At 38.5% G+C, this 27,720-nt stretch overlaps 1 protein-coding gene across 7 annotated transcripts in view; it reads right to left on the reverse strand.

Annotated features, from left to right (window-relative positions):
• Positions 1-764: 764 nt before the first annotated feature.
• The window catches only part of TRIM2 (tripartite motif containing 2), a 112,158-nt gene continuing 85,202 nt past the window's right edge, over positions 765-27,720 (reverse strand). For 6 of the 7 annotated variants that reach the window (XM_066317685.1, XM_066317687.1, XM_066317684.1 and 3 more), the window contains 7 exons: positions 25,417-26,140; positions 18,740-18,843; positions 17,395-17,562; positions 10,531-10,711; positions 8,833-8,903; positions 6,160-6,300; positions 765-5,181 (listed from right to left, as the gene is read on the reverse strand). In XM_066317685.1, coding sequence (XP_066173782.1) covers positions 5,029-5,181; positions 6,160-6,300; positions 8,833-8,903; positions 10,531-10,711; positions 17,395-17,562; positions 18,740-18,843; positions 25,417-26,140 — 1,542 coding nt within the window. In that variant the 3' untranslated portion in view covers positions 765-5,028. The remainder of the gene's footprint in view (positions 5,182-6,159; positions 6,301-8,832; positions 8,904-10,530; positions 10,712-17,394; positions 17,563-18,739; positions 18,844-25,416; positions 26,141-27,720) is intronic. The other variant, XM_066317690.1, reaches the window with a different exon arrangement.

Below are 27,720 nucleotides of genomic sequence, written 5' to 3' on the forward strand. Positions count from 1 at the left end.
CCCTATGACTTGCAAGAAAGAATAAAACATGTATTTCTCTAGAGGGTTTGGGGGAAAGATCCACAAAAAAGGACAGCTGCTCAGTATTTCATTTCTGTGTCATTTCTGACTGTCCTGCCACTGAGCAAACACTCAGCACTGGGGGTTTCACTGACTCTGCTAATCCCCTCCATTGAGGATGCATCTGAAGATTCTGTCTTTATTTTGTGAGCAAGTTCCCAGTCACACTGAGTGATTCAGGTTTGGAGAGTTCACCAGTGACCAAGAAGACATAGGTACTACGTGAAATTGAAGTTAATACAAGCTGGAAATTTGTTCTTACAGGAACAGAGTCAGACTGAAATCCTAAGGCAAATTTTCTGTTCTCCACAATAATTTAATTTGGTTTTCTGCAACAGACCCTTGAAGGATTACAGCACAGGTCAGCTAAAAGGTACTATGTACTTCTGTGATGCAAGCAGAAAAGCTTACAGCTCTTATCTTACTGCCATCAATGAAAAATCTTAATTTTGATTCCTGGACTGAAGAAGGAAGACAAGGAATTCCAACTCTGCATATTCTTCCCAAGAACAACTCAAGTCCCTCTTTCCTCTGTGTCCACATAAAAGTTCAACACTCATGGAAAAAAATCACATTTTCCTTGGCTTGTGACCTGGTGTCAGGGAAGAAAACTGGAAAAAATTACCTGCCTTCCTGCATTAATGGGTTACTTTTACGGACAGTAGGTATGAAACATATGAAAAATAAATCCTCAACCATGAAAATAACAGAGGAAACAAGCTTTATTTTTATTACTTGAAATTTTTGTGCGTGGTAAAGGTACACATTTGACTCCGTTTTTTCCTACATTTCCAAGACAGAGTAATTTTTTTTGTCAGCTAAAGCATTATGAATACCATGGCACACAGGAAGCTAAAACTACACACACACACACACACACGCACGCACGCACACACACAAACACTTTGATGTGCATCTTTTATCCTTGACCTTAAGGAGAAAAAGTCTGTATTTAGCCTCATAGGGATGTAAAAAACAAACAAAAAGCATCATCATTGACAACAAAAAAACAAGGGAGAATAATATTTCATTATGAGTGTCAAGAGAGTGCAGGGCTTACATACACACAAAACTTATATTGACTTACAAAGATGGAATGTACAAAAACTTTTAAAAAAACATGAAAAAAAAAAAAAAGAATTGGAAACACTCCTAAATGGAAAGCTGCAGCATATCAACTGGTTAGATAAAGATGTCTAGCAGGGGCTGTTGCCATACACTATGCAGCTTAGGGAACATTCCCATGTCATAAAGCCAAAGGAAAAGTGTCAGGGTTAAGGCTGTGTTGCTCACAAACATTGACTGAAGTGCTGTACATTCGTCAGAAACAAAATGACCTGTTAGGAACCTTCCCACTCCATAGAACAAATACCTTTTGTACACTTTCCACAAACAGGTCAACTAGTCACTGCTCACAATTCTTGAAGAAAAGTTTCACTTTACATCATGATTTCATCACAAGCTGTCTCCCACAACTGAAAGTCATTTCCTTACAACAAACATATTGGGCACTTATAGTTCTCATTATGGCAACACTAGATCCTTATAATAAAAAATACTGACATAAAATCAAAAGCCCTCTAGCTTTTACAGAACAGATGAGCATTTACAAGCAAATAACACTCCATCTTCATGAGGCAAATACTTGCCTAAATAATTTTCATTACATTGGTGCTGGTTTAGCCTATGTAAAACTCTCCTATTGTTTATATTGGATTTATCTGAATGGATCTTTTTATTCTATTCACAAAACAATGAAAATACAGTTGTCTAGTTTGTCCTAAAATGCTCCATATGACACGAGATCTAATAACCTTTTGAGATCTAATAACCTTTTGAGACTACTTTTGAGTTGAAGATTAGTTCAATGAAGCACATACTTCCACCATTCATGCTGTGCTGCTAGTCAATTAGCATTCCAGGGAAGTCAAGGGGACATTTGGTTATACCTGAAATCTGGCAGCAGCGTGCCTATAAAGCCTTTAATAAATGCAAGCAACTCAGCAAATCACGTAGTGCAATTATGACCTTCCCTTAAATTGGATGAGAAAAAAAAGACTGCCAGCTTTTAAGTGCAGAATTTCTGCTTTGGTTGCTCTTTGTAAGGTTTGTAAGCCAAGCATTTTAGCAAAGTTGGCTTCAGAAGCACACCATAAAAGCAATGTGTTTCTTAGTTTCCCGGTGCCAGGCAGATAAGGTCAGACTTTGGAAGGGAATGCCCTATGCCACTAAATTTGAAATTGCAGTTCACAGCATTTGCCAACAGAAGCAATTTCAAATTAGTGACCTTTTTTAGGTTATGCTCTGCTGATAATGTCTGAAAATCCAAAAGACTACTCAATTTTAAGAAAAAATCCACAAAACTCCTAACTGCTTTGAGCTAGGTTGTGAGGGAGGTTTTGTGCAGAATTCACTATTTCATCAGGATGCACTGGGTTCAGCAGGGTTATCTAAAATCCTGGTAAAAAGTGCTGGACCAAAGGACTGAAAAGCTTTTGAAGAAAAATGTATACATGAAATAGCACAGTCTTAAGTATCTTTTTTGATCTATGGGTTAGGATCTGATTTTCATGCTTCTCAAAGTTCCTGATAACAGAGGATTTGGCAATGTTTTCTGAGAGGTAAACATGCAAGCTTAGTAAAATTGTATTCTAAAAATCGATGTTTGGAATTAGATATGATAACTGACAGCCACAGCACATTTTTTAAAATTTTTATCTCAATCTGTGCAACCCCTTTATTACTAAAAAAAGTTCAAATGCCTTTTCTTCATTGATGTGCCATTTACGGGTCTTCCAATGTCAGAAGGTGTTATAAGGACACTTAGAATGAAAATTTGATCTTCAGTTTTGTTAAATTTGATAGGACAGTTTATTTGTAATGACTGAGATACCATCTTCAGAATTTTAGGACAAACTCAGTTCAAGCAGAGGATATCTTGTTCTCTTAGTAATAACAAACTTGAGTTTTAATATTCATAAATGTTACCACCAGCTTCTCAGCTTCATCATACAGTCCTTAAGCTTCATGCACAAAGTATTTATTCCAATGAAATAAGGAAACATATTTGCACGAGAAATTGTAAATTGGTTCTATGTGCAAAAAATAAACAAAGGAAGGTAGAGGAAATATCTTTAGGAAACAGTAATTAAAAACCAGACAAACCCCCCATTTAGGAACCTTGGGGTCTGCATTTTTACAAGTCAAATGCAACTTTACAAAAAAACCCATTAGTGTTTCTCAAATTCATTGAAACAACCACCTTAACATTTTAGAAATAAGACAAATACTTATAACAAGAAATTTTATCAAAGATTTCTTTCCATTTTGCAAACATGCTTAAAATACTCCCTTGTTTCTGAGCCAATGCCCTCTTGTTTCAAGGCCCTGAAAATGAGAAAAGAAAGACAGCACTTCCCACGCTATTGTAGGCATTGGCAGCAAGCTCACATCTCCTCAAAGAACACTTAAAAGGGAGCACCACTCTATCTATATCAGGCTACAGTAGCAATTCAACCTTTGACCACTGGATATAGAAATAAGAATAAAGCCAATGCTACTTTAGAAAGGACAAGTTTATACTTAAAAAACCCCCAACAAACCAAACATTAAAAACAGAACCATGCCTGTAAGCATTTCCAGTTAAATTAATACTTCAATAAAGAACACAGTAGAGGGATCTGGCAGAGGAAGAAAGGTCATTTTTCGGAGTACTGCCATTGTCAAATATCATACATACGTTCCAGTTTGCTGAAATAACCCACATTTACTTTTTTTTATTTTTATGTAAATCAGTCATACATACATACATACATACATACATACAAATTGGAACAAATCTCACAGTCCTTGTTTTGTCCTCTAACAAAATTCCCTTTGATGAAGGACTTCAGGAATTGGTTCAAATTCATTTTTATTTTTAACGTATTTTTTCTCACATAAAAACAAATAACTTTGGTAACCCTTGGCTTTCCTATACAACCTCTGTTTACCACAGTTCCTTTGGTTGTATAATGTAGGTCCTCCACAGGGTAAATTCTCTGGCTTTCTGTCCTGTGTGAAGCTGCATTTTATTTTACAGGTTAATACAATGAGTTGCCATAAGGAAAGATGGCAATGGACACGTACAAAAGAGTGGCACACATGAGGTTAATTGACTTGACATTGTAATAACCCTGATCCTAATGAACTGGTTTGGTGTCAAAAGGTCTGTGGTTATACAGAAATTCTGCTCCCACTAACGTATCGCTACAATTAAGTTTTTCCAGAGCTTTAGAAATGTCAGGTCTCTGCAAACTCCTTCCTGCACATTGAGCAAGAGGAAGAGTGAGAAACGGCCGCACAAAACAATCCTTCATTAATTCCACATGAATAGGGAATTTGCATTGATTCTCATAGTGCTAAACACTGAGCTGTGTTAGGTGTGACAGTTAGAGCTAGACGGATTTTGTGAGACTTAACCTTATACTAAAAGGGCCTATTTGTTATACACAGTAAGACTGAACAATGTTAAAAGTGTAATACCTACCATGATAATGAGATCCAGAAGATTCCCAGGATCACCTCTAGGTTAAATAACCCAGGAAGTCGGTTATTTAAATTTGGAAGCTCTGAGCAGGAGCTATCCTTCGCAGTCCTCAAAAATCTTTGGGGACTTTTCCCAAATTTTTCTCATTTTGCCTTATTAGTTAATTCCAGTTTCATAAGTTGCAGTTTGTGTGTAATATCACATTGTCTTTATGAATTCAGTTACAGAGGATTTTTTTTATTAACACTTACAACAAAAAGTTCAGTGAGGAACATAAGAGGTGCAAGTCCTATGTAAACAAGGTAAGTTTGGAAATTATCACAAGAAGTCCATAAGAGACTCCTTTGTTATTAAAAATGAAAACAAAGTAGGAGATATCTTGCATTGGATCTCTAGGACGAGTCTTTTTGTGGGTGATTATCCAGCTCCAGAGCTCATTGCTACTGTAAGTATCGATAGACCTTGAAGCAGTGATTTCCAGAATCTGCAACTACAACGTGGCCATCTGAAGTAAGAGCCAGACCTTGGGGACCATAAAGTGGGTCAGCAGAGGTGTTAATGTAGGATAAAAATGATCCACTTCCATCAAAAACCTTGGAGGGTGAGAAAGCACAGAATAAATATTATGAATAAAAAAGGCAAGTAGCGGACACAAGTCTGCTCTCAGTTATACTGTTCTACTTCTCATTTCTGAAACAGCTGATATACAATAGAATTAACAAGGGCAAAATCTCTTCTGTTATCTCATAATATGCAAGTTTGTATACAAATGTACGTTCTTATTAAAAGGAACTAATTATAGCTGCCAGGATTTTTGGCAAGAATTACACACAATGAAATAATAAAAAATAAGAACCTCAGCTGTTCCTTGTTCTAAAAATAGTCACCTACAATAAATCAAACTTAATTGGGAGCTCAACCAACACCTTGTTTTCCTAACAAATATCACTATTGTGGCTAGCCTGATCCTTAGGTTCCCACACAGAGAAAACCAGGAATTTGTTTACCCTGTTGACAGTGCTTCCTGAGAACAACTCATAAGCAGCTCCCTCAGTGGAAATAATGCATACACTTATTTATTAGGTATTCTTTGGCAGAGAAGAAGACCTTGTGATTAGCATTTAAAAGATAAAAAGAGTGCAACTCTCATAACTTGAAAGCAGAATAATTTCTCAACATTTAAAAAAGCTGATAAAAATGTGCTGCATTCACCTCAGGTCATTTGCTTTTTCATATTTTCCACTATGTCTCTGATCTTCTGTTATGGTGATTATAAATGACTGTCATCTCATCAATGCTTGCAAGTCTCATAAGTCATCAAGTAACTTTTGCAGAACTACTTGGCACCAAAATCCTGGGTCACAGTGGCCATCAGACCTGCCAGCAGCCACACTGAAAAGCTGACAATCTGACACCACCAGATCTCAAGGTGGACAATGAGGCATATAAAGGATGGTGTGAGACACCATATCACTTCTAATGCTGATGGCATTTCTTGGGCAGTCTGAAGGCCACAGTTACCAACCAATTAGTTTTTTAAACAAGCGCCTTTGAAATACAGAAATTTCTACCTGTATTCGGCTGTTTCCCCAGTCTGCTACAATAATATTTCCATTTGAATCTACTGCTACTCCAGTTGGTGCGTTAAACTGCCCATTTCCTTCTCCATTTGATCCAAACTTCAGCATGAATTCTCCCTCCTGGTTAAATACCTGTATGGGTTAAAACAGGAATATAAATATGGCATGGTATCAAATAGTAGTAATCTAGTACTACCAGTTCACCTGCTAATTGAAGGAGGAATTGAAGAGTTCCCAGGAACACACAGCCCCAACACACACACACACACACACCCCAGATGGGAGAAAAGGTGCCCATCTCTCCCTTCACTCCATTACACCATACAGCATTTTCCTTCTCACTTAAAATCTGATTCATCTCAGACATGGAGGCAAAGGGCCCCAGAACTCTTCTGCAGCATGTGCATCTTGAACTGAAAAGAGCTGAATACAGATACAGCACTGGGTTCTTTGTTTCTGTGGAACTAAAACACAATGGAGCAGATGCGCTCTTCTCTGCTTCCGTAATCTAACACACATTGCAAACCATGGCATGCTGCTCTCTGTAGGCAGTTCAGCAACTGAATTCTCTGTGATGGTAACAGGTTTAGACAGCAGAAAGATGGAGCTGATCAATGACTATTCTGTCAGTGACCTGGATGCACCAATGGGACCAAAGAAGATACAAAATGTGTCATTCACATAGTACCACAGCCATCTCTAAAATATTTTGGTCCATCTTGGAGCCAGGCCCAGCTATAGCATAAAGTCCAACAGTGATCTCAGAGACTGACTGTGGCTTGCACAAGAAAATGCAAAGACCTGACAAGCGCCAAGTGCACACTGAAGTGCTAATAAGGCAGAAGATGTCAGGAAATTATTGTGTTCTTGAACACCCACACTGAACAGAGAAAAAACATTTGGGGAAGGAAATTAATGAAGTACCAAGTTTGTGCCTCAGATGATTAAAGAAAATAATATAAAAAAGCCAACTAGTGAAAGAAACAGACAAAGATATATTGCTCTCTGCCTGGGCTGAAGTGACCAAATGAGAGAGAAGCCTGCATTGCGCAGGATTTTCCATAAAAGATGCCTGAGGGAAGGAACATCCTTGAAGGTTAATGGGGGCGGGAGAAAAATGTTGCTGAGTGAGCTTGTTTAATTCAAGATACTGGTGGCAGAAAGTGGCTTTGGGACTTATAAGAGTGAAATTAATTTATTTGGTTATGTATAAACTCATTTATTATTTAAAAGAAGTGGTACTCTCTGCTCTCAGATTATAAACTCTCCAGAGTGTCAACAGTTGTATGCACCAATTTAGAGAACACTACAGAAATAAGAATCTTTTCCGGTTAGTACCAAATTGTAACAAGTAACATTTGTATCCCGTTGAGTCACAGCAGAGACAGATGGGACACTCTGTTCTCATTAGCAATGTAATAATTATAAATCCTCTAGGATGCCACACTTCCTACATTTCTTCACTTGCTTTTTTTCATTTCAGTTTGCCCCTTGCTGTTAAGCCTCTACAGGCATTCTTGTTACCAGGCAAACCTTGCTTGTGGAGAGGTAATTTATGGAGTCATAGGCCTCCTGCTGCTTTAGGGCTCCTGCAGCAGTCTCGGTTTCTGTGTTGTAATCCCAACTACGAACTACTTCCTCGCCAATTTGAAAAGGATATGCAAGCAAGGCTGCTATTCCATACCTAGGTGATTCAGCACTGCTCAGGACACAAAGGTGTCTATGCTCAGGCATATGCTTCCTATTTCAGGTGAATATATAAAATTATTTTTCCAATCAAAAGCAGTGAAGAACTAGACTAAGGGTTCATCTTTGTCTTGGGTCAAAATAGGCATCAGGTGAAATGCCAGAGATTTTATTTTGTTGGTGTGTGGGACTGACACACATGTCCTGAGAACCCAGGTAAAACAGCATCCTGCCTCGGTCCTCCTGCTCCTGCCTCCTGTAGAGGGAGGGCACAAGAGCACACGCAGAAAGTGTAGGAAAGGGAATGCCTGAGAACAACATACACAGGTGAGGCATTTCTCAAGTGCCCTGTATTTCCTTCAGAGACATTTGCCAACACATCTCAGCATGTTTCCTTTCTTTGGTTTGTTACTGGGACAAACAAGCTTCCTATCATACCATGACTTTAACAGGCTGTGAGTCAGGACTTCCCATGGGTGTAAGGACTAATGGCCAGTTCTGCCCAGTGCAGGAGGCACTGCATGAAAACCAATAGTTAGTTACATGGGTTTTAAGAGAATCAGGTTGTAAAATGGATCCCGTAATCTTAAAGCTTATAGGTATGGAATTTAAAGACTGTTTTACATATCTTTACTTTGTTATAAGGAAAGCTTTTACTGGGAAACTCAAAAGCCAGCCTTTTAAAAGAAGACAAAACACAGGGTCATAAACAGGTTTGGCAGAGGGCTACTAAAACTAAGTGAAGTTTAAATTATTTTCAAGGAATTGAATTGGAGACCATTATAGGGATACCAAAGGAAATGGACTATATCTTCACTAAGTGGTGCACTGCAATGCAAAGTTCTCTGAAAGTGCTGTCCTTATAGCAGAGCTCATACATGTGGAGTGCAATCTTTTTGGTTTTAACAATACATTATTTTCCCCAAGAAAGTATCACAATAAAGTTAAAATGGCATCTTTTCAATTCATTGACAGTACCTTGACAGAATGGTTATGAAAATCTGTAATGATAATTTCATTGTTGCTGTTTACAGCTGCAAAATGAGGACCTGCAATGCAGAAAAAGAAGAAGAAAAAAAATTGTAATACCATTAAAATAAAAAGTATGGTTAAATTAAATTTAAAAAAAAATCAGCCTGCCAGCATATTATATTTGGCTTCTGAGCAATAGTAGTCCAAGTGGGAATACCAATTTCAAGTTAAGAGTAATTTTACTTCATGTGTTTTTTTAAAAAGCTCTGCATGCTTTTTGTAAACACAAATAATTTCTTTTTCAACCAGTTGTCAGCTATTGTTACCAATAAGCATTGTTGATTTCTCCCTCTCTTGTATACATATGAATATGCAGAGATTTATGGGCTTATTAACAAGACAAAACATGTAGTGTTTAAGCATAAAGTTGTGTATACACTGAAAATTGTTATCAAAAATGTTCCCGTAAATTCTTAGTTGAAATATTTTATGCTCTGTGTGCTCCCATCTCACAAGCAATTGAGCTAACAAGTTTTAGGATAAATAAAAAAGTTACTTAGAAGACCACTGTCAGGGAAAAAAGGCATTTTTTGCTTTACATTGTGTATTGAAATATGTGTGCAAATTTCCATAAAAAACAAACAGTAGCTTGAAAAAGGCAAGTACCCAAATTAAAACACTTGGTGTTATTTTGAGTTATTAAACAGAAACAGAACGCAGTTTTAATTTTCACAGTATATTAGGGTAAACTATAAAAAAAAAGTGAAAAACTTTACATTGAAAACATTGGAGTATTGACAATTTACTTGTTTTCTGTAGCCTAACAGCAAGAAGATACATTTCTCAAATGCACTGTTAGGAAGTATATGCCTACTTATTTTCAGGAGGTGTTTCTGCAAATTTTCAAATGAAAAGAAATTGAGATACCCAGAAAATTTAGCTGTGATAGAGCCCAAGGTCTCATAAATTATATATATTATGCTATAAGACATTGCAAGAGATCTCATGATAAGAACACATTGATATTCCTCTCTTTCACTGGGAACCAGTCCAAACAACTACATACTAAAAATGACCCAACACCTGTAAAATGACCTGCATACCTAGTCATCCTCATTTCAAATTTTGAAAGAACAGCTATTCACTTAAAATATATCACTGGGGTTATTCTGTTTTTAAAAAAATAACTGCATGTTCTACTTGAAAGACAGCATGTGCAAGCAGTCAGTTGAGTATAAATTGCAATTTCCCCAAACTTACATTGGCTGTTCCGTAACTCTGCCTTCCTGATCTCAATCTTAACACTACCCCATTACACTCCTTTTCTAAGAAAAACCACTTAGGGCGTTGGGGTTTGCATATCTGATGATTAGAAACACAAAGTGCAGCATCTGAGTTGACTGTAGTGAACAGCTCAGTGTGGCAATTACAAAGCACTTATAAAATGCTAGTTAAGATCAGTCTTTCTTGGGTCACTGATCTGAAATGCTTCTAGGCATAAGGAGGTAAATGAAACAATCTGGTTACAGTTACATTTGCAGAACAGATGTTGCAGTCTGCCAGACCAATCAAGCAAATAGAAGCTGTATGCCTAGCGGAACCTCTCCCCCAGAGGATAAAGGAGTAGGATACAGCACCTTTAACATGCTCAAACATCATGCAAATGTGAGCAGAAGAGGCAAGAAAAGGGGATTTACATATTACCATCAAGTGTACCTGCAAACTGCTTGTCACCATTTCCTCGACTTCCAAACCTGGTGACTATTTTCCCATTTGGCTGGAAGATGAAGACACAGCATGCTTTATTGTCCACTACAATGATGTGTCCATTACGATCCACCGAAACTCCTTTAGGGCCCATGAGCTTTCCAGACCCAATTTTAGCCTATAAAGGAAAACATAAAACAAGAAAATATGTTTGCATTATAGAAATTAGTTAGTACAGTTTAAAGATTGTATTACAGGCACAGAGCAGAATGGAGAGGCATTTTTTTTTTATCAAAAATTGGAAGCAATAGTTTTTTATGTTCTTACAATGTACTTCATAATTTTTTCTTCAGCTGAAAATAAAGTTTGCTTTCTGTATGTCTTTTCTGGACTGAAAAATGTGCCACCACAGCAACTGAGTCCAAATAAACAACTCATAAGAAATACAGTCATCAGATTTGTGTGACTTGATAAACCTGTCAGAAATGTCTGTATATCCAGCATTAAGAGACCAGCAGGACAGGCAGACAAGCAGAAAGGACTCTTGTTTCCTAATGCATGCTGTTCCTGAGTCCAACAACCATGTTGATGGACAGGGAGATATCTTTATCACCACCTGCATTTAAGAAGTCAGAGTTCTTGAAGCATCAGGGCTGGGTGGAATGTAGGCTGTGATGTCCTCTGTTGCCTTTCTTGGGTTAGCAAGACACCAGCACCTTCTGAGTGCTCATGGAAAGAATTTGAGCAGAGCTAAAGCTCAGGCTAACCTCGCTATCTTCCACCAGATTCCACATGAGATTGCTTCACTTGCTGCTTAGACACATGAAGTGTCAGCTGAAAACTGCAAAGGGGAGAGGATCATGTTGCCAAACAGCAAATGAAGCAATCTTTGAAACACTAAACAAATCAAAGCTTGTTCCTGTCTTAGGTAAATAAAATTATTTCCATCATTTTAAGTAGGCCTTGTGACCATCAAAACCATCTGCTGACAAAATCAGCAGCAGGAGGGGAATTGTATACAATATTTCACAGGAAAAGCATTCTGTGGAGATGAGATGGATCTCACAACAGTAAATTATTTGGAAAGGCTAGAGAGCTTCAAATCCAAAAATGTCAGAAGCATGCTTTAGTAGGTTTTTTTAAGAAAGGAGGTCTTAAAAAAAGGAACTAAGCAACAGAACAAGCAGAAATTGAGACCAAGCCTTCAAAGAGTCCATGAGCTACCTGGGGACATACCCAAGAAGACTCCAGGATCACCTCAACAATCCATTCCACATTTTTCACCATTCAGCTCTTTTTTAGGCTGAGATTCTAGAAACTGTTTTAATCTACATAAAATCAGTCTAGTTTCGACCTTTCAGTTAAAAAAGATTGTAAATATGCAATTGTTTGCACTGGAATGGAGCAATATTGCATCCTGCTTTTAGACATTTTTTTTAATTGATGGACAGATTTGAAAGCACTTATTCAGGCTGGTTTCAAATATCTGTACTGGGCAGACAATCCACCAAAGAGGCTGTGTTGAAATTATGGATTCCAGAACTTTCAGATCCTATAGTAATTTGTGAGAGACACATCCTACAAACTGAGGCTCATATCTTGGTGAAGAACACACTTTTCTGTTTGCATTAGAATTTAATGAAATATATACTAAGATATTAATCTTATTTATGAAACAAGGCCATCTTTCACCTCACTGCCTTTGCAGAGTGAGACAGATGAGCCCTAGAACAAGCAATGCTGACAATCATAGAATCATTTTGGTTGGAAAAGACCTCTAGGATTGAGTCCAAGCATTAACAAGATTGAGTCCTAACACTGTCATGTTTACCACTAAACTGTGTTCCCAACTACCACATTTACTTCTGACTTCTCTGCCCCTCTCCCCTCCTTCCTGAAATTGGTGAGTAGCAGTGGGACAGGTTACAAGGCATTGAGAAAATCTATTGCTCAACTCATTTTTCTCATGTTGCTGATGTTTTCAAAGCAAACAGAAGGAGCTCTCCTACCCTTAGTACGTCCCATGCTCCTATTTCACAGTACATTCTCATAGGTGGGGTTGCAGGTAAAAAATAGGAACGATCCTAAAAGAAAGCTACCTGGGTTCCCTGAGGATGGCTGCTGCTAAGCCACTACAGAACCTTTTTCAGTCTCCAGTAAAGAAAATTCCAAGGAGTAAATCTTGCAGCTTCAAGTCTCTGCCTAGCCAACATGCAACGATCTTATGTCAGTTTTATGTTCATGTACATATACTGTTATAAATCGCAAAATATTTAGGCAAAATCTACCAAATCAAATCAGGCTAAAATATCCCCAGGAAAAACTATTAAAAATTATTTTGTGTTCACCAGGGGAAAGATATCAGCAGACCTACAGAATGTATTCAGTTTGCATAACACCAAAGCAGCAAAACCATAAATCAAATGCAAATCTGCAGATGTATTTCCTTCAGGGTGCTTAAATCATATTCCCCTCTTTCCTTTGGGATGCCCACACAGTTGTCTGCTTGAGCATTGCACCACCTCCTTCCCATCTTTCCAGGACTCCTATGGAAAATGACTCAGACTCATGAGTACAGTGTCTTCCTGCCCATATAAACACATATGGAAAAATATAATGAATAAATCACACACTACATTAATGGGCACTCAATACTGAGAAGAGTAATAAAAATCACTATTCTCAGGCGAGGTTTAAAACATAATTTGCAAGCAGCAATAAAATATGCCCAGCTAGAGTTTGCAATGCTTTTTACAAAAAATCTGTTCCCAGTTTAGGTCAAAATATGCTGATGACACATTACTGGATTTGGCTAAGCATATTCTTTGTATATTTTTATTTCAGAAAGTTTCTTAGAATTATAGGTTTGATTATTTAGAACAGAACATTATGAAACCCAGTCATTCCTGTTAATTGTATGAATGGAAGTATTTTCAGGCTTTTTTTCCATTAGAAATGAATACAGTACAATGAATCATGTAAACCCTTAATACAAATAATGTGTTTAATTTAATTCAGTCAGGGACATTATGTCCCTTATTTTATAGGCTCTTAGGAATTTGGACTAGGTTTCAAACATGTGTTTATAAAGTCACCCTACCAGGTTGGAAAATGTTCTACTGTGGGATACTCCTAGAGGTAAAAAAACCCAGCTAGCCTACATAAAAATTAATGAAGACTTTTCCACTGTAGAAGTAAGCATGTTAGCACTAAGTTTAACATTACTGGTTTTGTTGCTATCTGAAAGGTTCAAAATTGTCAGGGATTAATTACACACTTTCAACAAACCATCTTTTCCTGATTGAGAACTTCTCTAATAAGGAGATACAGCTTTGTCACACGTTGCAATATCACACAACAAGTGGCTTTATCATTCATGTGACTGTCAAAATTCAACTGTGACTGTTTAACAACACTACCTATTCCCATCAGAACATGCAACCACCTTCAGACAGCTCTTGCCAGAATTCTACTAGTGTGACAAGGAAGAAGTCTGACATATAAAATGTTTCCTTTAGTTTTTTCCCACTTATTTAAACTTGATCTTGCCTTGCAGAACCCTGTTTGGTTGATAACAGCTCTTCGAGACTAGAAGGAAAACAATTCTCTTCTCAGAGGAACAGGAATCATTCTCTCAGCTCTGTTGTCCACTTCCTTCACTAGGCTTGAACACCACACTAGCGAGGAGCTGGTACAGCTGCTTCACCATGCCCTCTCTCCTTAGCCTAGTGCTGTATCTGCTGCAACTCTTTTCTTAGCAATTTTAGAGTACTTGACAGAGGAAGCCAGCACCGTTATCTGCCTTGTACAGATGAAGAAAATAAAGCAGTGGGTAGTGGAATGGAAGATCACTAGTCACCCATGAGATCTGTGGCATAGCCAGAAACAGAAGCTCCAAATCCTAAAACCCAATCGGGGTCTTTATCATTTCCAGGATAACACAGCCTTTCATGTGAAGAAGCTCATGTTTTGGTGCAACCTTAGATTAGAATTTGTTCACCTCTGCATTTATGTAAGTTTTACAGCCTTGAGAAAACAGAACTCTGTCTTTGTTGCTTCCAGAACTGAGGAAGGTGACAATTTTCTGCCTGGCAGTGGAGGTTGCCAAGGGGAGTCAATCCAGTGCTGTAATCAGGGAGATGCCTGGGCCTGTCTCCAGGGAAATTTGCCTTACAGCTCACATTAAAATTCTGCTAAGGGAGAGTGAGTGTAAGTAAATACAGAAGGCAGGGGACAACATAAAAATAGTTAGATTAAGCTCAAAACAACCTGATATTGCTGAGTTAACAACTAGCACGCCACCTGCATCAGAGGTTTTACACAATGACTTGCAGGCACAATCCTTTGAAGACAAATGCCACTGTCGTTTTCTCTCTGTCTGTTATTTTAGCAAGTGCTGCCCAGTTTAATCTGACAAGGCCCGTGTAAGAATTACCACTGCCAACACATAAGAAATTACAAGGCTTTGTCCAGATTCCCACCAGCTAGATCTGTTATATCTATGTTCTGTGCTTCCAATATATTTTATTTAACCCCATAACAGAATAATATCCTGAGCTGCAAGGGACCCATAAAGATCATAGAGTCCAACTCCTGGTCCTAACACCATCATGCCCAATACAAGCCCCATCCCTTCATGGCATTGACTGTCCCCCATATCACAACCTCACCCTTCGTGGACATGACCTCCCAACCCTCTGTGTGTCCCCCCACAGCTCCCCCAGGCCCTGTGCTCACCCTGCCTGCATCCCTCCTCCCCAGCACAGCTCTCCAGCTACACTGTGCAGTACAGGATCCCCTGAAACAGTGCTGCACCAAAACAAGACCCCTATTCCAATTACAGCTCCTCAGTGTGGCCCTGGGCCCAGTGCCCATCTGTGTCTCCATCCCAGTGCTCTCCACTGCCTTGCTCCTGCTCTCCCCACGCACATGCTCTGCCACGTGCCCCGCTCCCCCCCAGCTCCTGCACTTACATGCTTATGCCTACCTTCTGTATAAAAAAACAATACTTCTACAAACATTTATTTTTCCTCTCGTAAATATGGCTTATTGCATTCAATCTAAAACCAGTATTTTATACCATTGATGTTTCATCTCTTATTTAATCAGTCTAGTTCCAAGAACTATGAAGTCTGATGCATTAATTTGTATTAACCACACAAACACTGGCAACATAACACAGCTTTTGCATTTTTTTTTTTTTTTGCAATCCAACAAAAACATTGACTTAAAACAAATCTAGGCTTTACATCAGAGGAACTACATTAATAATTAATTTTTTTTTCGAATACCTATCTCCCTGCTGGTGGTATACTGCACATAAGGTCCTGGCTTCTCCACAGCTTTTTTCTCCAGAGCTGGAACCATCCAAAATGCTGGATTTACAGCATATCTCAAGAAAGCAGGGAAACAAGCCCTCCATGCTCCGTGTCCAGATCAAGCCATTCACATTAAAGACGTTAATAATTATTTAAAACACACTTAGAATATTTGGGTTCTTAACTAAATTACATATTTCTTTGGGTTTGTTTTGGTGTTTTCATTTCATTTTGAGGACTTCAGCCAAAACCAAGGTTTCCCTGTGTAGCTGCAAATTTTCAAAATTACTTGACAAGTAAGATCATATTCTCTCTGAAAATGCAAATAATTTGTGTTTTTTAACACTTCCATTACATTTTAGTATTGTTTTATTTTAGGTTGAAGTCTATACATTATCTGGATACTTCTAAAAGTGTACACACCTGTTTCTCAGATGGAGGTCACTGAGGACTACGCAAGCACAATCGCCTGCTTGCATTTGTCACTTTGCAAAGACTATTCAGAGAAAGGCCATTTCTTGCTGCACACATGAGCAGCTCAGAACCTGAGCTTTTTGGTCATTAGGCAGCCAAAAAATTAGCCAAACAGGCCATATATGTCCAATGCAGGACTCCAGAACTAAGTAACTATGGTAGAAATTTCCCTGCAGGTCCATTATCTCTATGACCAGTGAGTACTGCTAACCTCTGCTAGAGGTGGCTCTCTCTAAGTGTGCATCACCAGACTTGGTACCATGCATTCAGAGAACAGCACCAAATAGAGGAAACCTTTAATTCTCTCTAGAACTGCACCTGAACCCAAGTGAAATATATATTGCAGGTTGGAAATCATCAATGTAGTCTGCTGCTGTCTTATTTTACTCCCATTAAAGGGATCAGAGTTGCTATGAAAATGTGAAGTGTGCTTTCCTTAGAATTCCTGATTTCTGAAAACTACATCATTAGTGCCTTTCAGGTTTTCAGTGCACAACACACCACCTAGAACACTCCTGGCTATGCTGTAGCACTGAAACAACACCCTGGATTACCCTTCCTTGCTTTTATTACCAACAGGATTGTACATAAATTATACACTTTATTTGCTGAGAAGTATGGAATAAAAGAGGAAGTCATCATCAGTCTGCTACCTTCTTTTTTCCCTCCATATGTCACTTCCTGTAATCCTTGTAAGATTTTGTGTTTGTGTGTGTGCATACATGTATCTGCACACACCCTTCTGTGCAGTTAGAGTACTAATGATGTGAAGGTTGTTGAACTAGTCCAGCTAGCCTTGCTGGCACTTGCTATCCTCGACCATAAGTTTTAGACAGGCATCTAAGTACCGGTATGGAACATGATGTCTCTGCTTGGTGTAACATTAGCATTACTGTTGTAATCTCCTCCTATTAATTATACCATGTGGCTGGGTCAGGGATTTCCACATCAGAACAATGGAATTTAGACTGAACTACAGCCAACTATGTCATTTCTTGAAAAACACTGTTACTTTGCATTCTCTTGTAAGACAGAGAGAGCTCAGGAGAGTTCACATGGTAACTCATACCTTAAATTTTCCATCTGATGAGAATATGCTAACCCATTTGTTATCATAGTCTGCAATAATGATGTCACCACTGGGATGCACAGCCACTCCTGTTGGCCGCTGCAGCTGGCCAGGAGACCTTCCTCGTATGCCAAAACGGCTTTTGAACTGACCATCATTAGAAAATATCTGTAATAGAAAACAGGAATTTTAAAATTATGTTCACATATGACCATCACCTATTTCTTGAAGCTTAGGTTTCAGCAAGTCACTAATGAACACTATAGTCAGGAAGAGAGTTGGGAACATGAAACACTTTTACACAGTCCATATGTGAAGGTGCTATTTCTAATTTAAGAAGACTCTAATTAAAAAAAAAGAAATTCTCATTGCACTGTTTCTTCAGTGATCTCAAAGTAGTTCACAAACATTAATGAATTAGCTTCACGATATCTCTCTCAGGAGAGAGGGAACAGTATTATTCCCTTACTGAAAATGAGGAAACTGAGGCACTGAGTGATATGGCCACAGTCAAACACTAAGTCCGTAGAAAACATAGGAATATGTCCACTGGTTGTGTCCCCAAGCCAGGTAACTAGACATTGAAGTTCCTCTGAAGAGGCTGCAAATTATAAAGCATGCGAGTGCTGATGAATATTTGACTCTGTCTCTTTGAAAAGGCCTGGAAAGGAGTTCTCATGGCATGTGGCTTGCTGGTTCTCACATGCAGGAACAAGCCACATGCTGCTGCCATGTCCACTGCTACCACATGGGCAGCCTGGAAAGTGATGACAAATTGTTAATGGCAAAAAGGATACATGGCAAGCAAAGGAAAATATACAGCTTGATTTTCACACAGGTTGCAGAAGCCAAGAAATTGTGGGTGTTGGGATGCTATCACAGAAAAGATTTGATCATGGTATCAGAAAGAGAAGTAAGTTAAATAAATTAAAAGCCACTTGAAAATGACATGTATATGCTTATTTTTCTATTTGTACTTCCTAAAAAATTATATTTGTGGCACCTTGTTCTAGATTTACATTTGAAAACATGAGAGTGATAAAATTTACAATGTAAAATTATATTTACAAAAAGGCATTTTTCCAGATTATTGCACAACTTATTTTTTCATCAAAACATCATAAGGAATGGAAATAAACTCTGATTATTTACTAGATATAGTATAGATCTGAAAAAGATAGCTGCAGGTTAAGAAGATGTAAAGTTAATAGCTGATAAATTGAACTTCCTTTGTATTTTCTATATCTGGCTGAATTGTACAAAATGTGTCTTTCTGAGACTACAAAAAAGGCGGAGATGTTGGGGCAAGGAGAAAAAAACCACTGAAAGTGGCATATTCTCGTACCTGCACACACTGGTTGTTACTGTCTGCTATTAATATTTTTCCATTTGTAGATGCAGCTACACCTTGAAGATTTGTAAATTCCCCTTTGTTTCTTCCTTTGGTGCCTAAAATTGAACACAAAGCACATAAGAAATCAGGTTAGACAGGACTAATCAGTTAGGACCCAAATGCCAACACATGCAATTATTTCATTTCTGAACAAAGGATTTCCATTTTGATGAGTTCTTCTCACTGCTACAACTTCAAAGAACCCTTTCAGTAACAGATACACAATTCTACCAGGAAGAAGGGATTGTTTAAGGAAGGGACTGTTCTCGCTCTTCAGCATGTGTGTCACCCAAACCCCTGTCAACATTTAATTGCTTCTTCAGCCTTCCTAAATCAGTATTCACAAATTGCCTCTTGCATTAGGGAAGTAGTAGAAGGTTTTTACATAAGCAATGGACTTTTTAAAACTGCAGATTTTTATTCTGCTGACAGGGCAATTAAAGAGGCAGTACATGGGAACACACAGAGAGAGGCTTAAATATGAACTTGGACACATGACACAGTTTTAGCCAAGTCTTCTCAGTGAAATATCAAAGTTGGGATAAAACATCACTTTGGATGGAGCCATTTCAAGACAGGGAAATTGCCTATTCCCTCACATATAATTTGCAGTCATAGGCTTCAAAAATTCCCTTATCAGGGAAATTCAAATGAAGAACTAGCTTTGAATGAATGGGACTTGTTGCCAATGAAGACCAACACGGGAGACTGAATGCTTCTGGAGAGACCTTAGATTGTTCTAATAAAAATAGTGCCCGCACACTCATTTTAAGTCTCATTTTAACCCAGGATAAATGCGCTTGTGCATTACACAGAACTCCAAATCTTTTACCCAGGGTCTTAAGGTGATAAGGAGTTGTAAAATGTCGTTTTTTCACAAAACTTCATTAAGTTTAGGTGGCTTATTACTTAGATGCTTGTTCTGAGGTATTCCAAGGGGCATCACAGGGAAAAAAAAAGTCTTTAAAAGATAACCCCAAAGTGGCTGGTCCAAATTACACCTGGAACACAGGGACAGGATCCAAATTCCTGATTTGATTGCAAAGGAGGCTCGGGGGTCTTTAGAAAAGACTCCAGTTATGATCTTGGACCCCAAAGTTATTAATAATAAATAAAGGAATTCTGAAACAAAACAAAAAAAAGCCCACCAAACAACCACCAACTCTATAAGCTGTCCTTTCCATGACATGGAATGCAGTGCTGTTTTTCCTGGTGAAATATTTTTACAAGCATTCACTGGCTGTGTATCTGGCATTAATTGGTTCCAATATATGGTTTTAACTGAAGAACTTGTATTTCATTTTAGTCAGTCTAAAATATTTTGGAGCTCAGTGATTAAAACTGTTCTGACTGTGATGCCTAATATAAGACATATATATAAGCTCTAATTGGTATTTAGCTTTCATCAAGGATGTGCATGCTCATAATAACCCTTCTTTCTTCTGTGGTGATGGCTGTGGGATGTATATTTCCTGTCACTGGCTAACACGTAACATTTAATTTCTCTGCACTCAGTGCTGGGAGTCCCTTTGTTTCAAGACTTATCTTCTTCAACTCCATCTGCTTCATCCTCTAAACAAGGCAAATGCTTCTCAGTTTTTGTACTGCAAGGGAAAAGTACATATTCAGGGAATAGTGAGTTACATACCAATTACATTACTCATACTTGAGCCATTTCTGTTTATTCTTTTAACCCAGTGCCTGAGGGATGCATGCAGCAATTTTTTTCCACCATATGCTAATGATAAGTTTCCTTTTTGCTTCTTAGCCAAAGAGAAAAGAGAGAAACATTCCTTTTACTACTGAGAGTAAAGGGAAAACATTTGTTAGAAAAGAGGAGGCATAAGCTAGAGCATCTGGAACTAACTAGCACAAACTTTATGGAATGTATGCTCTTTAGCCTTAGAAAAATGTTCTTGAAAGTCAAGGAATTTTGTTTTTAAAGATAAGAGAGACATATATAAAGAGTTACTCACAGTAAGTTTAAGAAATAGCATTTTATTAGCACAGTGTGTAGATGAAATTCAGAAATTCTGCAATGTCCTTGTATCTAGCACTTTGCAGCTATTAAACCAATCACCTAGCTCCTAATTTGCATACAGTCCCCTCTGCAATGGCAGAAATTCCTCTGCAGAAGAAAGCTTACTTCCTAATGTATGTTCAAGAGGAAATCAGATAACTTTGAACTTTTCGTTTTGAATAATTCACTGCGCCAGCAAAGATCTGAAGCCAAGCACAAGCATTTCAGATGATGAGAGGAAAGCCTGTAGGAAAGCATATCAGCCTCTGGAAAAGCAGGCTTTTGCTACTGACTCTGCAATACCAAAGGATGATAAGTCCCCTGTTTAAGCAGAAATTCCTTCCTTACGAACACACCTGCCTAAAACAGTCTTCAGTAAATCTTTTACTGCAAGATACTACCCCTCTGTATCAAGGCATTTCAGGTTTTGTCTTCTCTCCATCATGGGCAGTCACCCATCTCTCCTCAGCCTAGAGAGGCACCAACATTTCAATTGTACATGGCTGGAACCAGTAGGAGGCTTATTCCAGTGTTTCCCAAGCAGCCTGGTTAACAGATGAAAGCCTGCATCTTTTGTGCCATCATTTCCCAGCTTTATCTCCCTGCTGTTCTGATCTACTGTAGGGCACAAAGGAGGAAAAGAGTGATATTTTACTGCAAGCTGCTGGAGATTGGGAGAAAACAGGAGAGATTTCAAAAGGAGAAGACTGAACAGAGTTATTAGGAAGCAGATCAGTGGCCTGTGGAATATCTCCTTTTTTACCATTTTTGTATAGAGATAATGATGAGATTTGTTTTAGCCCTATCTAATTCCTTCTAGTATTACTGAGCATAGCCTGCACAAACCGATTAATTTAGCTTTCAACAAAAAAGTGTGCATTTTCCACTCAAGATGATTCTAGCACACATAAAATGCTTCACAATTTCAATTTTTTACTCTTGAGCAATAGATGTCACACTGAGTCTCACCAAAAAGAAGAAAAAAATAATCTAAAAGCCCACTAACAATGACAGAAGATGTCAAAAATAACATCATGTAACTGTAATAAGAATCTGCTCTTTAAGTCCTGGGAATCTGAACAAACTTGTATAATACATATTTTTGATGCTCATAGTAATAGAAGGAGTGTTTTTTCCTTTCCAAGTTTACTAATATGAATAATAACCCCCCTGCTTGCTAACCTAGATTCCCCAGCTTCCTGAAACACAAACAAAAGCATGTCAGTGCCTCCAGCAGGAAGGGAATAGATTCAGAGAGACAAAAATCAAACTGCAGAAATATTACAGATTATTGGGAAGACTTAAGAGGTTGTGAGTGGCCATAACCTGTTGTGTAGGTACCATTTCTTTCCTGCCTACAGCACTTCAAATTATTCTTCTTGGACTCTTTCCTATATGGTACAGAAAAAAAAAAAGGTAAAACTAAAGAGCATGGAAAGGTCTACATACATACTGCATAGACAGGCATCAAGGAGTTTTCTTGTTTCCCAGCTTCCCTTCTTTTTTACTCAGAGTGCCAAAAGATATTTAGTCAAATCTTACATATTAAGAGACTGTGATGCCCCCTCTCATAACATATGCAGCTGAAACATGAAAGTCTCTGTAGTAAAACTGCACTGAATTATTAACCCTATGTGCTTAGTGTAAAAGAAATGTCAGTCTTTCTGATCCAAGTTCCCACATAACCTCAAGTTTTAAAATCAGTCAGTCTGATGGTTGAAGGCACACTGGTTGTAACCTTTAAAGAGGAATGAATAATTCAGTAGGAACTCTGGCAGATACGCCCACACACTGTTGGTAGTGAAGATGGACTGATTTGTGTAAATCTGCTTTACACAGCATCTGCCCCTAAGAGCTTGGCCAAGACCACCTCCAAGCCCTGCTCGTGCAGCAGAGCCCCCGTCACCACAGACAGCTATGCACAAACCCAGGGGTAAGCACAAATCACAAGGTCTTTGCTGCCACAGCAGCCAAACTCGAATAACAAGAGTCAAATCCAGGCCAGGTCTCTGTTGTCAGCACATCAGAACTACACTGAGGACTTTGCCAGCAATGTGATATCAGGAGTTCTTCCCTCCCTGTCCAATACAGGTATGACTGCAATGCAATGCAGACCTGGCAAAATTCCACACGGACCATCATAACCCCATAGAGGTCACAATGAGCATCAGAGGGATTTGAGCTAAGAAATTGGAAAAGGAAATCATATTTCTCATTACTAGGCATTCCTATTTTTACAGGAGGGAGGCTGGACCAGATGATCCAGTGTAGTCCATTCCAACCTTATTTCTTCTTTGATTCTATGAAACACCCAGTCAAGAGCCCCTTTGCTCCTTCTAAGCCTGCTTTTTAAACTGCACTAAAACTATTATTACATAGACTTAATTTTTGAGTTTTTATGTGGAGTAAATTCACAGCAAGGCTCCTATTTGCTTTCAGCATTGATAACAGACCAGAAGACGACATTCACACCTAGTGAAGAGGCTGACAGAAGTTCTGTTAAAGGCAATATTTTTTTACGCATTAATGTACCAGCTAAACTTAGATGCTCAGTTACATGACTGAAGAGACAACTAAACAGTCTGAGGAAAAAAGAAAATTGGAAAATTTAACTTTCTAGCAGAGGGCCAACTCTCCATCTGGCTGTATCTGATGCCAATTCCAAATATAAATAAATGAAGAGAAAAAAAGCAGTTAAAAAGGGAAATAGCACCACTACTGCTAAAAGGTGTCAAAGAATCCAGTCATGAAAAGTGCCAGAAGGAAAAAATACCGAGGCACACAGTGCAGCATAGCAGAGCTTGAACACAAGGTGGGATCCTGGACAGAGCAGCTGATGACAACCATGTTTCTTAACCTTTCTTTGAAGAACACGGAAGAAATTTACCAGGGTAGGTGGAAGTGGCTGACACTGAGCACCCCTCACCTCTGCTCAGCATGGGTCTAAGCCACCAAAGCAGGGTAATGAAAGAAAGGCTTCTCTCTCACTTCAGTGCTTCCTACCAGTTGTAGAAGTAGCAAAACCATTGTGCAAGAATTATTTTCTAGATACTGTAAGAACATTCTTGTTTGCATTTGTATTGACTAAGGATATGCTACGCAGATCTACATGGACACATTCTTTGAGATTACACCTGTTTAAAAAATAGTAAGTTGAGGATATAAATTATTGAGAAAGAAAAAGAGGGTGCAGAAAATACTCTGCTCTTGAAAATAATGAATTACACTAATGTATGAATGTCTAGTCAATAATTTGACCTTGGAATGTCTGAAGAGAACCACATGTCATTTTAAAAGCCACAACTAACACAGAATTGGCCGAAGATACAATGCACCCTGTGAACAAAATGCGCTAATGTTGTATTAATGCTATCTCTTGTTAATACTAGCAGGAGAACAATCCTCTGCTAGCAGCTGATCAATTTACTTATGCATAAAAGCCCATACATCAGCATATACACAATAGCACACTCCAGAAACTTGGACGCCCAGAGGAATATTACAGTGTGATTCTCCGACACAGCTGTATGAGCTTCTGGCAGGCCAAATAGAAGATTTATCTTGCCCAGTTTAAAATACTGATCCAGATTTGGCCAGGGCCATTGGAGGAATTCAACAATGGGTTCAAAACAGAGATACACAGTTGTGTTGGAGAACAGTTATGAACTTTACAGTACCTCATCAACAAATGAACCAAACTGTAACTTTTTAAAGTGAGCTGAAACTGGAAGTAAATTAAATTCATGAAGGCAATCCTTGTGGAAATGTCAAAAGTTTTATCTGTCTCAATAATTTTGTATATTTTGGAAAAGTGGAAAACCCTAGAGCATTACAGCTGTGACCTTTCAGACAATGCACACATAAGCCCACAGAAGCCCAGAGGAACATCACTATGTAGGGTTGTTCTGTGAAATGAGTGGCTGAAGACTGAACACAAAAGCTCTGCTCTGTTTTTTCTATAAAACAGTGATCCGTATATCCCAAATGTGGATACTACAAGACATTTCATGGAGCAAAAGCTCTGAGACATGCATAGATCTTGTTCTAATGAAATACATCTTGTTTTGAGTGCTGAAGAAGAGGAGAAGGTAGAACTCAAAAATAAAGCACATGGTCATGGTTGCATCATAACAGAACTAAAAGCTCTGCACTTCGGGGGAAACATTTGAGAATTCTAGAGTTTATGGTGTGTTGGAGAGAGTAGTTAAAAAAACCCAACACCTAACAAACAACACCACTACCAACAAAAGCCAAACCATACCACTATTTGGTACTCAAGTCAGAAACTGCACACTAGAAGCAAGGGATACAGAAGCAGAAATTACAAGCTGAAATTACTTTAATCCGTACCAAAAGCTTTGTAATATGAATATTAACAATTTTTAAAATATCCCAAATCGAATGCTCAACTGAAATCCCAATTAAATATTTGCTGCAAACTGATTTTGAAATGTGTACTTCCAAAATGTACATATAAACAAAAGTCAAGAGGCCTAATGGTATTATCAGGTTGCTCTACTTACAGCTTTAGCTTTACAATAACTAAACTTTTTCATTCAGTTTCCCTGAACTATTTTTAAGTATATCAACAGACAGCCAAGTTACCTACCTATTCTGAAGATCAAATCATCTTCAATGGGATTCTCTTTTCTTTTGCCAGTGCTGTACATGCTTGCAGGTCTTTTCACAGCTTTCTGCTTCACGTGACCACTGCCTGGAGATTTAACACGTCTCTTAACCCCTTCAGTGGTAGGAGACACATCTGCTGACCTGACCACTTTAAGTTTGAATGGGCTGCCCTTGATATGTTGATCATAAAGTCTCAGTGACAAAGTGAAGTCTCCTTCTTTCTGAACAGTATACAAAAATTCATAAGTGCCATTTTTGTTGTCAAGTATTTCTCCATCCGCTACACTCCCATCAGGCGTGCTCAGTTCAGCAGTGAGGTAAGCATTCCCAGATTTACAGAGCTCCCCATCTTTGTCCTTGGTTGTGATGGTTACGGACATGGGCTGTCCGATCACTGTCTGCCTCAGTCCCTCACCAGTGGCAACTGTTTCAGAGGCAACAGCGTTGGTGGTTAAAATAGTTCCCAGGTTGTGAATGGACTTCTTCAGGCCTTCTGTTTCCACTATAAAGTCCAACTGATCGTTTTCACGGGGCTGCAGCGGGAAGTCCCGCTCAGCCAGTTCATTCAGCTTGTCACTCATCTGCTTCTTCACCAGCAGCACTTCAGTTTCAGTGCCATGGTTGAGGGCTTGGGCTGTAAAGTTGCTGCAGCTTTTAATGCTTTCCTGTCCTTCTAGCAAGGTATCCAGCTGTGTCTGGAGGACCTGTGTGCATCACCAAACACCAGATTAGCATCACGTTACAAGATCTATTCCAGGAAGATGTAGCATCTAAAGGTCTTTGTAGGAACCAAATTTATAGTGTCTTAGAGTTTAAATTATTCCTTCATTTTAGAAGAAGTAGCACACTGATTGCCAACCTGTATTTGGACTACAATGCTGCAACACAAAAAAAATACCCTGGTTTGGTGATTCAAGACTTTACAGACCCACTGTCACAGTAGACTGAATTGCCCCACCTGCCTTGTCTTGTTTGGCTTGGGGTGGTTTGTTTTGGTTTGGTTATTTTCTGGTTTGGGTTTGGGGTTTTTTTTCTGTTTTGCTTTGAGTTTTTGTTGTTGTTGTTGTTTGGTTTGGGGTTTTTTTTTGAGCAAAAACCCAGCAACAAATGTAGAAGTTTGATCCCTGCCTCATCTAACTCTCAGGAGTCACAGTTAATGAGACAGCTATTGGAACTGAGTTGTGTTCACAAATGCAGAGATATTACTCGAGATATTATATCATGAGGTACATTAATTAGGGAGGCTACAAGAAGCTTCTTGATACTCTCTCTGCGGAGCCAAGGGAATCTGTGGGTTACTCCTCTATGGAGATGGACAGGGAGGCCTCAAGACCTGGATGCATCCTGAGGAAAAGTGGGAACTAAAAAGGTGAAGAAAGGAAAAATCTCCTTAGCAGAAGGTAAATTGATTCCTCACTTTCAGCAGGCAGGAAAGCAAAATACACAGAATGGGTTGTGGATAGTGGAAAGAGTTGGATTAAGTAGCCAGAAATGTTGGTAGGCATCAAGTAGCCACTCCATATTTAGGACTATGAAAGGACTTCTATTATAGGGTCAGTTCTGGCCCTCAGTCTAAAATCCTTAAAACAGTACTGACCTTAAAACTGCTAGATGTGGGCTGGGAACAGGGCTAATTTTTGTTTGTTTGTTTGTTTGTTTTAACCAATTTTGCAATGGAGAAAGGATCCCTCAATTATAACAACCTAGCAGAGACATTCAGGATAGTCAAGAAAACATTGCATCTGCCTCCATAATCTCCACTGATGAAGTCCCCAAACAAAGGTACCCAGTCACACAATTCTTGGGTTTCTCCTACATAGAAGAACTAGGGCACAGACATGACTGTGGATTAGAGAAGTTATCTTGTTGACCATCACTGTAAATATTTTTGAAACATTTCAATTGTTGTAAAATAAAGACTGGATATATTTATTGCTATGAAATACTCTTTCCTTGCTGAGACACACAATGTAATGACACTGAATTCTAAAGTATTTTTTTTCTGAATCTTCCAAAGCTTTAAGCTTTTCATCTACTGGAGAAAATCCAGGCTCATGTGTTACTGATATGGGAAAGTGATAACAACACAAAATCTTTTGCAATTAAAACAGAATGAACAAATTTCAAGACTACACTGAAATTTCAAGTCATCTGCTTTTTTAGGCAGAAACTTCTCAGGACGCAATACAAGGCATTTCTAATCTATTTGGTCTTTATTCAAAGACATAAGTAGTTAAAGAGGGAGCACAGCAAATAAGGTCCCAGGATGACAAAACCTCATACA

Source organism: Sylvia atricapilla, chromosome 4 (assembly GCF_009819655.1).
Source record: "Sylvia atricapilla isolate bSylAtr1 chromosome 4, bSylAtr1.pri, whole genome shotgun sequence".
Classification (NCBI taxonomy): Eukaryota; Metazoa; Chordata; class Aves; order Passeriformes; family Sylviidae; genus Sylvia; species Sylvia atricapilla.